At 53.3% G+C, this 13,833-nt stretch overlaps 3 protein-coding genes across 3 annotated transcripts; 2 read left to right on the top strand and 1 right to left on the bottom strand.

The window, feature by feature from the left end:
* Positions 1-77: 77 nt before the first annotated feature.
* Positions 78-2,573, top strand: Z520_01114 (uncharacterized protein; the record flags this gene model as incomplete). The annotated part of the gene is made up of 1 exon (XM_016771632.1): positions 78-2,573. The coding sequence occupies one exon, from the start codon at positions 78-80 to the stop codon at positions 2,571-2,573; it is 2,496 nt and encodes an 831-aa protein (XP_016636771.1).
* Positions 2,574-3,539: 966 nt separating this feature from the next.
* Z520_01115 (uncharacterized protein) lies at positions 3,540-5,524 on the top strand (the record flags this gene model as incomplete). Its single annotated transcript, XM_016771633.1, has 5 exons — positions 3,540-3,914; positions 3,972-4,490; positions 4,541-4,806; positions 4,857-5,306; positions 5,368-5,524. The coding sequence occupies 5 exons, from the start codon at positions 3,540-3,542 to the stop codon at positions 5,522-5,524; spliced, it is 1,767 nt and encodes a 588-aa protein (XP_016636772.1).
* A 1,481-nt stretch (positions 5,525-7,005) lies between these two features.
* Z520_01116 (uncharacterized protein) lies at positions 7,006-9,188 on the bottom strand (the record flags this gene model as incomplete). The annotated part of the gene is made up of 3 exons (XM_016771634.1): positions 7,006-8,485; positions 8,584-8,857; positions 9,044-9,188. The coding sequence occupies 3 exons, from the start codon at positions 9,186-9,188 to the stop codon at positions 7,006-7,008; spliced, it is 1,899 nt and encodes a 632-aa protein (XP_016636773.1).
* Positions 9,189-13,833: the final 4,645 nt, after the last annotated feature.

Consider the following 13,833-nt stretch of genomic DNA (forward strand, 5'->3'; position numbering starts at 1 on the left):
AGGACGACCCACCCCTAACGTCTTGCAGTCCGAGGTGCAGTTTACGCCGCTCCAGTCTTCATCGGCCGAAAGCTGCCATGGCGGAACAAGACCAGGGTGACCGCCAGCCAGATCAACGCCCGCCAGCATATACCGGACCATTCCTATTTGTGAACAAGAACGCCACAAATCTTAGGTCACGGCAGAGAGAAGAGGTGTTTGCTGTGCGCAGCCATGCCATGCAGATTGCCAGACGATCGAGAAAGTCGACTTCCCGGCCCAAATCGTCGGAGCGGGAAAGCCAGGCACAACCAGAGTCAACTATACCTGCAAGCCCCGTAAGCCAAACAGGTGGTCCCAGTCCATCAGCCGAGCCGATTCCGTCCATCCAGAACATTCTGGAGCAGCAGGCTAGAGGAGTGCTCCAATACCAGCAGAGGCAGTCTCAGAGACGCCAGCCAGAGCCGTCCCGAAGCCAGTCAGCAACACATGAATTCCCAGCCTTGTCCCCAAGGTCCTCGACCCTCCCCCTGTCGACTTCCAACCTTCTTCCTGCTGAACACGCCGCCTCTTTAGCGCAGCTCAGCACAGCCGCATCGCCCGGCGCCCTGATTCCAGGCGGCGCTTCAGACTCGGCCGTAGCCGCGCCATTGGCTCCTGACACCTTTTTCAACTCGGTCTTGCAGTTTTGGCGATTGTGCTACATGTCCAACTTTTGGCCAGCACATATATATTTCAACCTTTCGCACAGAGCAGTCCAATTCACCGATGGCTGGATTCGAAATATGGTCATCAACAATCCGGCCCTGCTGCACGGCGTTTTCTCCGGCGCCCTCAGCTACATCACAAATTATCTTCCGCCGACAGAAAACACCCCGATGCTGTGGGCCCGGGCCATCCATCATTATGGCAAATGTCTCGAAGAGACACGGGCTCAGCTCGCCCGCCCAGGGATCAGTACTCAAGAGGCATTGAGTCTGATCCATGGAATGACAACATTCAGTTTCCACTGCCACGATCTCGAGAGTTGTCAGGTCCATCGTGCTGCTTCAATGCGGCTTCTGCAAAGCCTTGAAGGAGGTCTCGAATCGTTGCACCCGGTGCTGAAGTGCTGTCTCATACTTTGCGACTCGCTTACAGCAAGCCATGTTCCAAGACGTCCGTCGATGGACATTGAGTCTTGGGCGCCTAAGTCATGGGCAGAAGAGACATCATTGCGACCGCTTGATCATTTGTTCGGCTTCGACGCTCGTGTATATGAGGACACGGACAAGGTCATATTCCTGCTTACGGACCATGGCGATGACGGTGAGGGTTCTCAGCATCTGTTGGAGCTGATTAACTGGCATCGCGAAGCGCTGGCAGCAAATGAACTAGCTTTCGCCATCGCAGACACATCGGGCTCTCCGAACATCTCCGAGTCTGCCGGTGAAGGTGGGGAGGACCGAGCCGACCTGATATACACATGGCTGTCGCTGCGTCAATACGCCTTGAGTTGCCTCTCGTCGCATATGTATATGGACTTCCTGGAGTCGGAAAACCCTGAACAGTCGCTGTTGGCACAAATCCTCCGTGTTTTTCACTCTAGCATTGTGCTCGCCACCAGCTATATGTTCCAGTTCGTCATGCGATACGGCATGAACGCGCCAAGCATGGCATACATACCGTACCATCATCTGCGCACAAGGCTGGACCTGCTCATGACGCTTATGAGTCAGTATAGACGCATACAAGCGCCTGGAGCGGGAGAGGGCCGTGGTGGTAGAGGGCCTACTAATCCAGTTCCGACGGACGCCCTTCTTTTCCTCTTTTTCGCTGGCGCAGTCGTCGAGGAATCTGATGGGCCAAACCGGGTCCAAGCACCACATCACATCACAAGGGCGGGTGTGATCCCTTCGCCTTCTGTCGAGCACCCAGGCGATATCATCAATGCGCGTTGGTTTAGCGTGCATTTCGCCATGGTGCTGCAACGATTGAATATTGAAGCTTGGGAAAATGTCCGACGGGTTCTCCAGAGGTTTGTCTACGCCGAGAGAGTTCTGGATCGGTTTCTGCAGGTTCTTGTGACGAGAAAGCTCGAGTTCTTGGCGGCTTTGGTTATGGGGTTGCCGGATCATGTTCCTGCTGGTGCTTCTGAAGGCGTTGCGGGTGCTGGGTTTTTCGGAGGACTGGGAGTGGCAGGATCAACCAGGCCGGGGCCAAGTTCACCTCCGCAGCGACGACCACTACCGTCTCGTCAATCTTCCTTTCAGATGCCCGCGCAACACCAACCACTCCTTCAGCAGGCGGGCATGTCGATACCGATGGCATTGCCCGTATCTCCCTCGGCCCACAACCTCGATGATGGGCTCGATTCCTTGCCACTGTTTGGTCCAACACCAGTCACCCTCTCGGCCGCCGTGCCCAACGCAGCAGCCGACTGGTGGCAAGATATGGGGTACGAAATGGGGGTCCAAGAAGACTTTTCAATGGATTTGGACATGAATTTGGGCATGGGAACGGGGTTGGATACGTTACCTGATGTGCAGATGCACGGCGAGGATCTGGGCGAGCATGAGGACATGCAGGCAGAGAAAAGGCGCGAGCAAGGTTGAGGAGAGGAGAACTGCAACGGATCGCACTATTCGTTGGGTTCTTTGTCTCGATCAAGGATTGAGGGATCAAAAGCGGTCAGAGGAGAAGACTCGTTAACCGATTAGGCTGGGTTTTGTGTGCTTACGCGTGTTGATTTACACCTACCGATCGAACTGCCTCACAGGGTGGCGGATGGTAGGCCTCGATGGCCGTGGTCGTTCATCCTGCTGAGGACCAAGCCGTTATATGTTCGTAAATTAAGTACTATTTGTCCGTATGAGTCGATTGTGTCCGCGTAGAAAGATTGAGACAGTGAAGCCGGTCACGTGCAAGGCTTCAATCATGTGATCGATGAGCCTTTGACAAAATGACGGTCGAATTCGGTCACTTTCTCCCACCAACTGCGCCTCTTCTTCATCTTTGGTCAAGGTTGCGAGACAGCAACACACTGGCAGGTCAAATCAAGACTCTACACTACCCTGCCGATCAGAAGCTTGGTTCTCCGTTAACGGCCCTGGCTTGCGCAGCTGCGCAGCTGGCATCGGCGTGGGTGACGTTTTGGCACGTTTTCCCCGGGCCGAAATAGTCTTGTCACAATGGTTCACAAGTCAATTGTTCACCGTGTGCCGAGTTCCGTGCAAGGTTCGATGCAATCCTTCGACCGGAGTGGCGGCTAACAGGCACTTTCTCCCAGGTTCTTTGATCTCCTTGCACGCTGGCAGGGGTTTTTTTCTCGCAATGCCTTCTCTCAATGGCCAGTCATGCGCACGCCGGCCGGTCATTATGCACAAAATCCGTTTCTTTTCTCCAGGCTGCAGGTTCCCTGTGGTCGACGACATGGGATAAAATGGGATAAAATGATCTAAAATCCTCGGCTTCTTTCCACCCCCTCATTCTTCATGTCCCTTTGTGCCGCGATCCCGCGTCTCCCGTTTTAGTTTCTGGCTTTTCTGCAGCACGATAACGAGAGCGCACACGACCCGGTCATGGCTACAGACCTAAACAAGACCCGGACAGCGCCCGAAAATCGGTCCAGACGGTCCTCGCGTGCTTCTTTAAGACGGGCGCGATCGACTCCCGAGGATGATTCTCACCAGCTGTTTTCGCCTCAATTCATGGATGACCATGGTGCCCACCATTATCACGTCGCTGCGACGCCTGATGAGGGTTATTTCGGTCAGCGCGACGGCGCCGAGGGCCCAATGACTGACGAGGATGCCATATCCGAAACAAGCACCGCTACAGAGTCGCAGGAGGAAGTCAGGTTTGGCATCGTCAACAGTCGTGATGTCGAAGCAGGAGTCAATCTGCCAGAATTGAAATCAGAGAAGTCTACTCGATCACTGAAGGATCCCCACCTGGTAAGTCGGCCTTCTCAAGTTGACCACAGCAAGTGCTAAACGCAATCTTCGCGGTAGGTTACTTGGGAGGGCTCCGATGACCCCGAAAATCCCAAAAATTGGACATACAGGAAGAAATGGGCGGCAACTCTCATCGTATCATCGTTTACATTCATTTCACCCGTGTCATCGTCTATGGTGGCACCGGCTCTCGACAAAATCGGCCAAGACCTGGGCATTAGCCAGGATATCGAGAAATCATTGACGCTTTCTATTTTCGTCCTTGCATACGCCATCGGACCATTGTTTCTGGGCCCTTTGTCAGAGATTTACGGCCGAGTTATCGTTTTACAACTTTCGAATTTGTTCTATCTCGCCTGGAATCTTGGGTGCGGCTTTGCCCAAACCCAAGGTCAACTCATCGCATTTCGGTTTCTGAGTGGTCTGGGTGGTAGTGCACCTCTGGCGTTGGGTGGAGGAGTATTGAGTGACTGCTGGCGTGCAGAAGAACGCGGCAAGTCTATCAGCATCTACTCTCTTGCACCCCTTCTAGGTCCTGCAGTTGGGCCAATCGCAGGTGGATTCATTGCCATGAAGGTAGGCTAGACCTTGATGTTCGTGATCTTCCAGATGCTGACGTGGAACAGACAACCTGGAGATGGTGCTTCTGGGCGACTTCGATTGTGGACGCTGGTATTCAAGTCCTTGGCTTGATCTATTTACGAGAAACCTACGCGCCGAAGTTGTTGAATGACAAGGCAAAGAGACTCCGGAAAGAGACAGGCGATCCAAACTACCACACGGAGTGGGATCGTCCCGACAGAACACTTGGGAAGGTCCTCCGCAAAAGCCTTGTCCGCCCGTTTCGTCTTTTGGGGACTCAACCTATTATTCAAGCTTTGGCTTTGTATATGTTCGTATTGCCCTGTCGTTACATGGCAGCCACTGACTGACACGTTCAAGGGCGTACCTTTACGGTCTCATGTATCTTGTCCTGTCCACTTTCCCCGAAGTCTGGCAGGGAATCTACCACGAAACTGTCGGCGTTGGCGGCCTGAACTACATCTCCTTGGGAGTGGGGTTTTTTCTGGGCACACAGATCTGCGCTCCGATCAACGACCGCATTTATCGCAGACTGAAGTCACGAAATAATGACATTGGAAGACCCGAGTTTCGCGTACCGCTTATGGTTCCGGGAGCCGTCCTCGTCCCGATCGGTCTTTTCATCTACGGCTGGGGCGCACGAGCTAGTGTGCACTGGATTGTTCCTAACATTGGTGCCGCCATTTTCGCGGCAGGCACCATCATGGGCTTTCAGTGCACACAGACGTACATTGTCGATGCATACTCACGATTTGCAGCCTCGGCTGTGGCTTCGGCCGTGGTGCTGAGGAGTCTGGCAGGGTTCGGATTGTAAGCGATTCCCTATTCACCTTATAGCACTGATTTGGGTCCGCAGACTAATCATTGGCAGTCCCCTATTTGCCCCATACATGTACCAAGCCCTCGGATTGGATTGGGGAAATTCCCTGCTTGCGTTCATTGCCATCGGCCTCGGTCTTCCAGCACCGATTCTCCTTTGGAAATATGGCGAGACTCTGCGGAACAAGAGTACCTATGCTGCTGGTTAAGGCTGGCGGGGACTGCGTTTTCAAAAGAGGCGATCTGCTCGTCAACACTGCAAAGGAGACGATATGGCCCAGGACTCGACTGCCACCACGCTCCTTGCGCCCTCGGTAACTCGCCCGTGCTTGCTGACCACTCGTCGAATTTTCCTGGCGATACAGAACTTGGCTTCTCCGATGAATACGCGATATTCGGGCAGTTCGTGGCGGAGTGGCTCAGCCAGGAAGGTGACGTCAGCGGACGAGGTGTCAGTCTTGTGGAACAAAATCCCAGGGCTCGGCCCCGAGAAAGAAGCTAGAAACTTGGTTATATCCGGAAGTTACAAGCACCGGGAACATCAAAGTCATCCATTGCGTCGAAGATGCGATCTCACCGTGAGTGGCGAAGATGGCGGCCGGTTAATTCGGCGATTCGGCGATTCTTGCGGCGGAAAGAGAAACCGCGAAATTGTCGACCGCAGATTCAACGTTCTGGATCGGGCAGCAACTATACGGGCTATGTGAATGTCAATCCTGGTGCCGCAAATTGGATCGGTCGTCTTCGTTCTGCTTTTTTATGGGTGGCCTCGACGTTGCCTGGGATTTCCACATCCACCAACGGCCGGTATGATGGAGATAGATCTATCGATGGTGCCCGCAGACATACGAGTTCCGCTCTCTCAACAGAGATGGCCAGCTTTGGTTGTGGATGCCTCGCCGTGTGGTAGTTGGACGACAAGACATATTCGCAACCCTCCACCACCGCCTGATCACTCACGCACACAAGGCATCCCTTGCGGAACGGCCATCGATGCGAGGGCAATTCTTCTGTGTTCTTACCTTGCCTACCCTACCGAACACTCTCATGCCAGCCCTTGGCCGGCGCGTATTTGTTGAAATGGATTCCTATGCATGATTCATTTGATGTCTTCGATTTGTCGTTAACAATAATTACCTATATATCATCCACGTGCGGGCCATTTATTTATCTTGTCGAATGTTACGAGCGAGTTATAATTCATCAGCGAAACGGATTGAAGGGGAAAAGAAAGAGAGCTTGAGCGTGGTAATATAAAATATAGATGGGAATACCATAAAACTCAAACGTTTGATCCTAGAAAGTTTTCCTGTGTCCTGTATCCCTCTGACGCCTCACTGGCCTTTTTCCCTTGCCCTTTTCATCCCGCATTCTGGTTTGCGTTTCGTTTCGTTTCGTTTCGTTAGAAGCTTCGTATCATAATGATAATGATAATGATATGGAATGGTATCGTGAGAAAAGAGATTATTCATCTCGATGCCATGGAGGGCATCCACGTCCATCCCCCAAAAACGGGATGTATATGTGCGCCGTCTCATCGATCGATCGCACATGAACTGTTATGAGGCCACATAAACTGTACGTACAGTATCTACCGTATTTATGTGCGTTTGTGTCATACGCGCCGCCGCATGTCACACCTGGGCATAACATGACCCATTTGCATGAAAGCATTGGCAAATTGCTTTCATCAGTCGAGGGCCGTCGAGCGGTGCGGACTCCGACTGCGCACGCGGTCCAGTGCGTCTGAGGATGCGGGGGGCGGGGGGACGTGCAGGAGATCACTGTGCGCGTGTGCTGCCGGCGCTGGGTCCGTGGTCGCCGTGGTCGTCGTCGAGGCCGCTTCTTTGGCGGCATCGTGGTTTCGCGTGTTATTCGCTGCGTCCGACGAGGAGGAGGAGGGGGAGGAATCCGCGAGACTCGCGAGCTCGACGACTTCCTCGGGCCCAGCGCCCTGGCCGCCCAGGGAAATCACCCCGTTAGTCCACCCGCGGACTCTATCCCGTTCCACCACCTCGCCCTCTTCGTCCTCCTCCCCGGGGTCATCCCGCGCCCCGGCGCTCTTGTTTTTGTGGTTGTTGTTCTTCTCATACCCCTCCAACTTGACGTTCACGAACAAGGCGTACAACCCAAAGTCATACACGAGGCGACACACCCCGGCGGCGACGAATGCGACTCCAAACCGGTCCCCTTCGGCCAACACACCAGTGACGCTGGGTCCCGTCATGGCGGCCAGATTGCGCAGCATGGACGTGATGCCCATGACGGCGGTGCGTTCTTCGGGTCGCACGACGGCGGCGATGAAGGCCGAGCGCGGGGCTTGGTCCATGTTGTTGAGAGCGGTGCGCAGGAGCAGTAATCCCGCGGTAAGCCATAGGTAGGGTGGGAAGGGGAAGAATAACACTGCTGCTGAGGAGGGGACGTGCGTGAATACCATGGTGTTGATCAGGCCGATCTTACGTGCCAAAGGCCCGGCGAAGACGGCTCCGATGGCGCCCAGGAAGTATGATAGCGAGGTTACGTCGCCTAGCGTGGATTTGGAGGGGTGGAATTTGATGTCCATGTAGTAGTTTGTCAGGGAGTAGGGGACCATCCCGTCGGCGAGCGAGTCGATCGCTAGAAGGAACCAAAGCTTGTACATGATGGAGCGTGTCGGGGTGGAGATCTGGGCGAACAAGCGAGAGAACCAGGATCGGGTGCGTGATGTCCACCGCTTGGAGGACGGTGGTGTCTGGTGGTGGTGAGGATGATGCGGGTGGGAGTGGGAGTGAGGTTGTGATGATGCTGGTGTGGTCGGCGTGGTCGGTGCTGTTGCTTCGATGTCGTTTGCGGCGGTACCGTTCGCGACAGCCTCCTCCTCGCCGTCTTCATCCCTGTCGTCCTGCGGAACGCTCGCGTACACCTCGTGCCCCCCTTTGCTATCCGGTCTCAACTCGCAGGCCTCGGTCAACAAAAACACAAACAAAACGTTGACGATGCCCATGGCTGAGTAGATCCAAAACAGCGCGTGGTAGGCGTCGACCTCTGTCCATCCCGGGCGAGCTTGGAGGAAGTGAATGATCCTCCCTGAAGCTTCGCTGCCGATACTCGAGCCCAGCGTTGATGTCGTGACGTACCAAGCTAGAACATCCGCTCGGTTTGAAGGTGTTGTTAGCTGTGAGAGAACAGACCTGTGTAGATCGTGGCACGTTAGCATCAAGCTGTCGATACGACTCCATGTCCGGGGACAGCCAACCCAGTGTACCAGAGGGAAAGACGTAAAACTTACTCCTCCACACTCCTAAACGGACCAAAGTCCCCTCCCGTGACACTTATCACCCCCAAGATAGCCGCGCCCAGCAGGACCCAAAAGTTCTCAAAGACGGCAAACACAAACCCGCTCAGGATCATCAGGACTGACCCGGCCATCAACACGCGCCGACGACCCACCCGGTCGGCAATCAGGGTCAAAAAGGTGCCCAGGAAGACATCGCCGAGTAACGTGAGGGTCATGAAGATGCCGATCTGGTGGTCGGAATAGTTCAAGGCCGAGAAGAAGATTGCTGCGAAGAAAAGTACCCCGTGAGAAAAACAGGGAAACAAATTGTGCGAGAATAGTTGAATGACTTCTGCCTCGTGCCCCGGACTTGGACATATGCAGCACGAACCCTCTTAACTTTTTACCTTGTGATACTGTAGGGTGTGTACATTCGCAAGCCGAAGCAACGAGACATTGGTCGGAGACTTACCCAGTATCAACGAATTGGTCCCATAGGCAAACATCCGGCACGACCGTGCCAGGATGATGAGCCACGCATTTCTCCCAGTCTCATGGATGGCCACGATTCCGAATTCATGATAGAACCAAGTCAGAGGCCGGAGGATGACAGACATGACCTCGGGGCCTTGGCTTTTCTCGGGTGTATACAAACACCCACGCACTCACTGACACACCAGCCTCAAGCGGAGGGATCGCGAGACAAAGAGGAGAAGGATGGAGAAGAATTAAGTTGCGTAATCAGCTTTGAGGGCAACCTAGATGGTTGGGGCGGCCTCCACGGCGTCTTGGCCGACACCGCCTATTGAGCCTACCGATATCGGCTGTATATACATGGGCGTAGACAACCAATAGGTATATATTTGACGGGGAAATCCCCGACTCCACTCATGGCGTAATAGTGGCAGCGTCTGATTGCTTGGGTATTGCCGGGGGCGAGATTCAGGGGTTCTTGGGGAATTCGTAGCCTTGCGTGTCGAATGGATGCCCACGCATGCCACCCACTTTCGACAAGTATATAAAGAAACATAAGATAATGCATCAGAAACTTTGCTCTTACCTGGTTTTCTGTGGATGGCTGTTTAATTGACGAGAGACGAGCCATAGGGAAAAGACTAGTCCTACCACTTCCTAGGCAGCAGGCGCCATAACCTCGATAGGAACGATTTCCTCCTTCGCTAAACTCCCCCGAGGACAAGTCCCATGTTCTGAAGGACACTCATGGCCAAGAGATTGAGAAACCATTGTGCGCATATGTGATACAATAGCTGCGCCGCAGGATTCGTGTCGGTGTCCCGGAATGCTGCTCCACTACAGCTTGGTCTTTTTGTATCTTCGCAGGAGAAAAGGCCGTTGCTGTAATCGAATCAGGAACGTCGTTTTGAACCAGAGGAGTCGTAGATAGATTTCCAGATCAGTGACATAGTCCCTAAACTAGTGCTCCGCCGCAGCAACAGTCTGGCAACTTGTTAGGGCAGTCGAGTGTTACATCCGCGATTCGTCAAAGATATTTCAATGGCGTCCCCATTTCCCCTTCCAGTGTGCGCGCGCTATCAATCCACGACGACGTCCAAACTTGGAAGTGGTGGAAGGTTCGAATATTGGTCTCTGCTTTGGAAAGAATATCCGTGATTCAAACAGCACCAGTCTTGTTGGTAGATCCTGCCTTTTTCTTGCCGTCTCAGCTGATACGGAGCATGCCACAGCATTCTCATTCAAAGGCTGGCAAGAGCTCGCTGGCTGATCTTTCCGCTCCCCCGAGTTTGACAAGGCCACAGAAGTAGAAGTTGAGTTGAGAACTCCGTCGTCGGAGAAAAGATCCTTGAACCCCGACCGGAGATGACAACTCCTTCACTGCCTATAGGGTTTTCTTCCATGTCACGCGCACAAAAATGAAATAGTAAACGAGTATGGTGTACAGATACGCCACGTCATCGCTCGCTGGCCCAGGAAGAGAGAGACTGTAGCAGAAGCAATCTCGGAGTTGGAGCGTCTTGGCCTGCAAATACTTGCAATCAGGTATCTGCGACAGTTGATGATGACAGATATGCGAAATGCCTGACTTATATCTCCAGAGGGCGGGACATGCTCAATCTCGGCCAGGCGGACCCTTCGTTACACTAGGTCGGCTGAAGGAGTTCGTTTCAGGCACGCGCTGCATTTCCTGCAAAGTTGAGATGCAAGCAGGCGAAAAGTGCCAGTCATGCTGCCTGTCTGCCGAGAACGTGGTCATCACGGGCGTCGGGGCTTCGGGCAGACTCATCTCTTTCGATGGAATTACCTTCTTCAGTAAGTCCTTGCGTGTTGAGGAAGGTAGTTGGTCTGGCCGCCCGTTCAGACCTTGTGGTGTCCCGCAATGGGGCAACAATATCGCTGAGATGCTGCCATAACAACAAAGCCAGGCTCTTCGACGTCATACTTGTGACGGCATGCATGAAGCTCGGTGTCTCCGCCAATGTGCCTCTGCGCATGATGCTCTCCCTATGACGTTGCAAGCGAAGGAATGCCACTGGGCGAGACCGACTGACAGATCTGATCTGTACAACTTGCTTTCAAGGCGTCTACTGCGATGCATCTTGAGCAAATCTCTCGCATCCTCCATTCGGAAGACTCTCTCAAGCAGCAACCGGTCGATCTTGTTTCACCCTCTCGAATTGGAGGGACTTTGGTGGTATTTGGAAGGGCGAAAGCAAGGCACAGGCGAAGTCAGGTCAGCCTTGTTAGCTGTAACAATGCCATTTCAAGCGGGCTCTAAATGGATTAGACAGGCACTGCCATTGGAACCTTCTGCCAATCGCATGGTCGAGTGACAGGTTCGCTTGGGATCAATCATCGTTAGCATCAACACCGTCGCACGACAGCCACAAGACAGCCACATCACACCTCGCCAAATCACGTAGCCGGTCCGGTAAGCTGTCTTCCGATTGTCATAAGCTTCGAGGCATAAGCACAGCATTGGTTGCCTCTTCTGTCAAATGTAGAACCGTCGAGTCCAAGCACGGAAGGCGTTACACAGAACTACCCAAAAGGGCCAGCAGGATGTAATTTCCAGCCCCACCGGTACCAGAGGAGAGTTCCCCGGTGGACATGATTCGTAGGCTTCGATGTGTCAAGGGCACGTACTTTGCAGACTGAATAGGACAGCACAGGCAAAGACGCGGCAGGGGGCCCTTGCGCGAGCCAGCGGCTAATTTCGCGTTCTGCTTGGTGCTCCAACCCGATGCCTTAACAATTTTACAGGTCGTGATTATGTTGGGATACTGGGCTCCCCAAGGCAGACGATAGTGTAGCGGAGGCGCAAAGACGTTTTTGATATGCTCTTAACGGGTGCGGTTGAATTGCAATCGTAACCTTTATCCTGCCCACGAAACCTCTTGAGCGCTCTCACACCGCTTGCGGAGATATCTGAATCTTTCTGATAAAGTGCTGACACCTCAAATTCGCCATGACATCAACTTCGCGACACTTTTTGAGCGTCATCCCGACCATGAACCACATTCTGTCTATTATGGCCCCTAGATCGCGCGGTGTCATCCTCAAGCTTGCGGCCAGAGGATGAGCATCTAGGGCACGGGGCTTCGACATGGCCATATCCGTTGCAAGCCTTGCAATGGGCTCCGCTGTGATGAATGTCAGCTGCTTGACATGACTCATTTCATGCCAACGAATGGCTAGTTATGAACATTCAAATGAACATCTCGAGAAGTAGCATACCGTGGAGGATGTCCTGCGCAGGCACGGCAAGTATTCCAGACCTTTGGGTGATCGCACATGATGAGACTGAGGAGATGTTCTGTTGGTTGAGATAAGAGTCGAAACAGCGTTAAGTCTTAAGCGAGGTGGGGTTTGCGTATGCAGGTTGGCTATGATTGACGATGTTGGAAGTTTTGAAAAGGACCAGAGATGTCGAGCAAGATGTTTTCCAGTAGGGCAGGTCCATTTTATATGCAATCCTGAGCCTTACATGGGACGCTTCCCGGTAGAATCAATACTGTGCCAAATACAGACAAGAAACATTTTCCAAGTGTCTGTACCTTCTGTACGACTGTGACAGGACGTTGGAAGAGTCCGCCTTCCACCTTCCGCCTGATCAGGTGTCCGCCTCAGGACCGGAGAACGGGCAGTGCCACCTCCATTCCGTAACACCGGAACCGGTATACTGTGCAAAAAACAGCCGATCGGATGTGTCGAACCCAGTTAAAACGGTGACTTTCCATGGCTGCTACATCGAGGTACGTTTCAGAGCAAATAGGTCTCACCAGCGTGACGTTGCCACGCAAGGCAACCCTGGTGGGGGGTCGCTGGGGAAGGCAGAGATCAGCAGTCTTTCCGTAGTGAATATGCCAGACTCAGCAGTCAGTGCCAAATGTGCATGCTTAGACAGAGGAACAACATGACAGGATGTCATCATATTCCCACGTGTCTTAGCGAAGATGAGATCGCAGCTGGACCAAGGAGTGCACCAGGGTTGATCGCGGACAGGAGAAGGAGTCCATAGCTTCTCTGTGGAGTAATGGCCGGCCAACAAAATGGTGGGAAACAGACCTGCTTTGCTGAGAGTTATTGGACCCGCCACAGCAACTCGAACCTTCTCCTGGCCATTGAACGACGATTTAGAGGTGGCACGGAAAGTAGTCTCCTTCGAAGGAAAGGTAAGAAGATTGGTACATTCCTGAGAGTAGATGACTGGCTTCGTGTAGCAGTACGAAAAGGTCACTTGAGGTGGTTGAGGGGTGAGATCGGCGAACTTCGAGAACAGGATTGGAGTGGCCTCGCTAAGCAAGTCTCTTTCGTGTTACGTTCGAACTTTGCCTAACCCACTAGTCCGGCTGTATTGAGCCTCGTGCATAGCGCTCGACACCATCATGTATTGTTGCAGAATGAAGAGGACGTATCTGTGTGAATCCCGAACACTGTAGGGTGGTGAGGGTACTGCTCGAACGAGCAGGTCGAGGTGTTTGATGTTCGAAAGAAGCCGATTGGGCCGCTTCTAGCCGTCATTGGCATATCCCATGTCAGGTCGTCGAACCCACCGTCAGGGACGGCAGTGGTTGCGTGCATGGCTTTTGCAGAGCAGCGTCTGATTCGACGGCAAGTTTTGAAGTACTACTCGGTACCTATAAAAAACTGGGTCAGTGGGCCGAGGCACGTTGCTGGCCATGAGTCGAGGGGGGAAGGTGGGCAGAGGCAAAACGGGTTTCTTGCCCAAGCAAGGAATTAACCGACATCGTGATGGAAGATGTAGGGCATCTGGATGTATCC

This window comes from Fonsecaea multimorphosa (genome assembly GCF_000836435.1).
Source record: "Fonsecaea multimorphosa CBS 102226 unplaced genomic scaffold supercont1.2, whole genome shotgun sequence".
Taxonomy (NCBI): domain Eukaryota; kingdom Fungi; phylum Ascomycota; class Eurotiomycetes; order Chaetothyriales; family Herpotrichiellaceae; genus Fonsecaea; species Fonsecaea multimorphosa.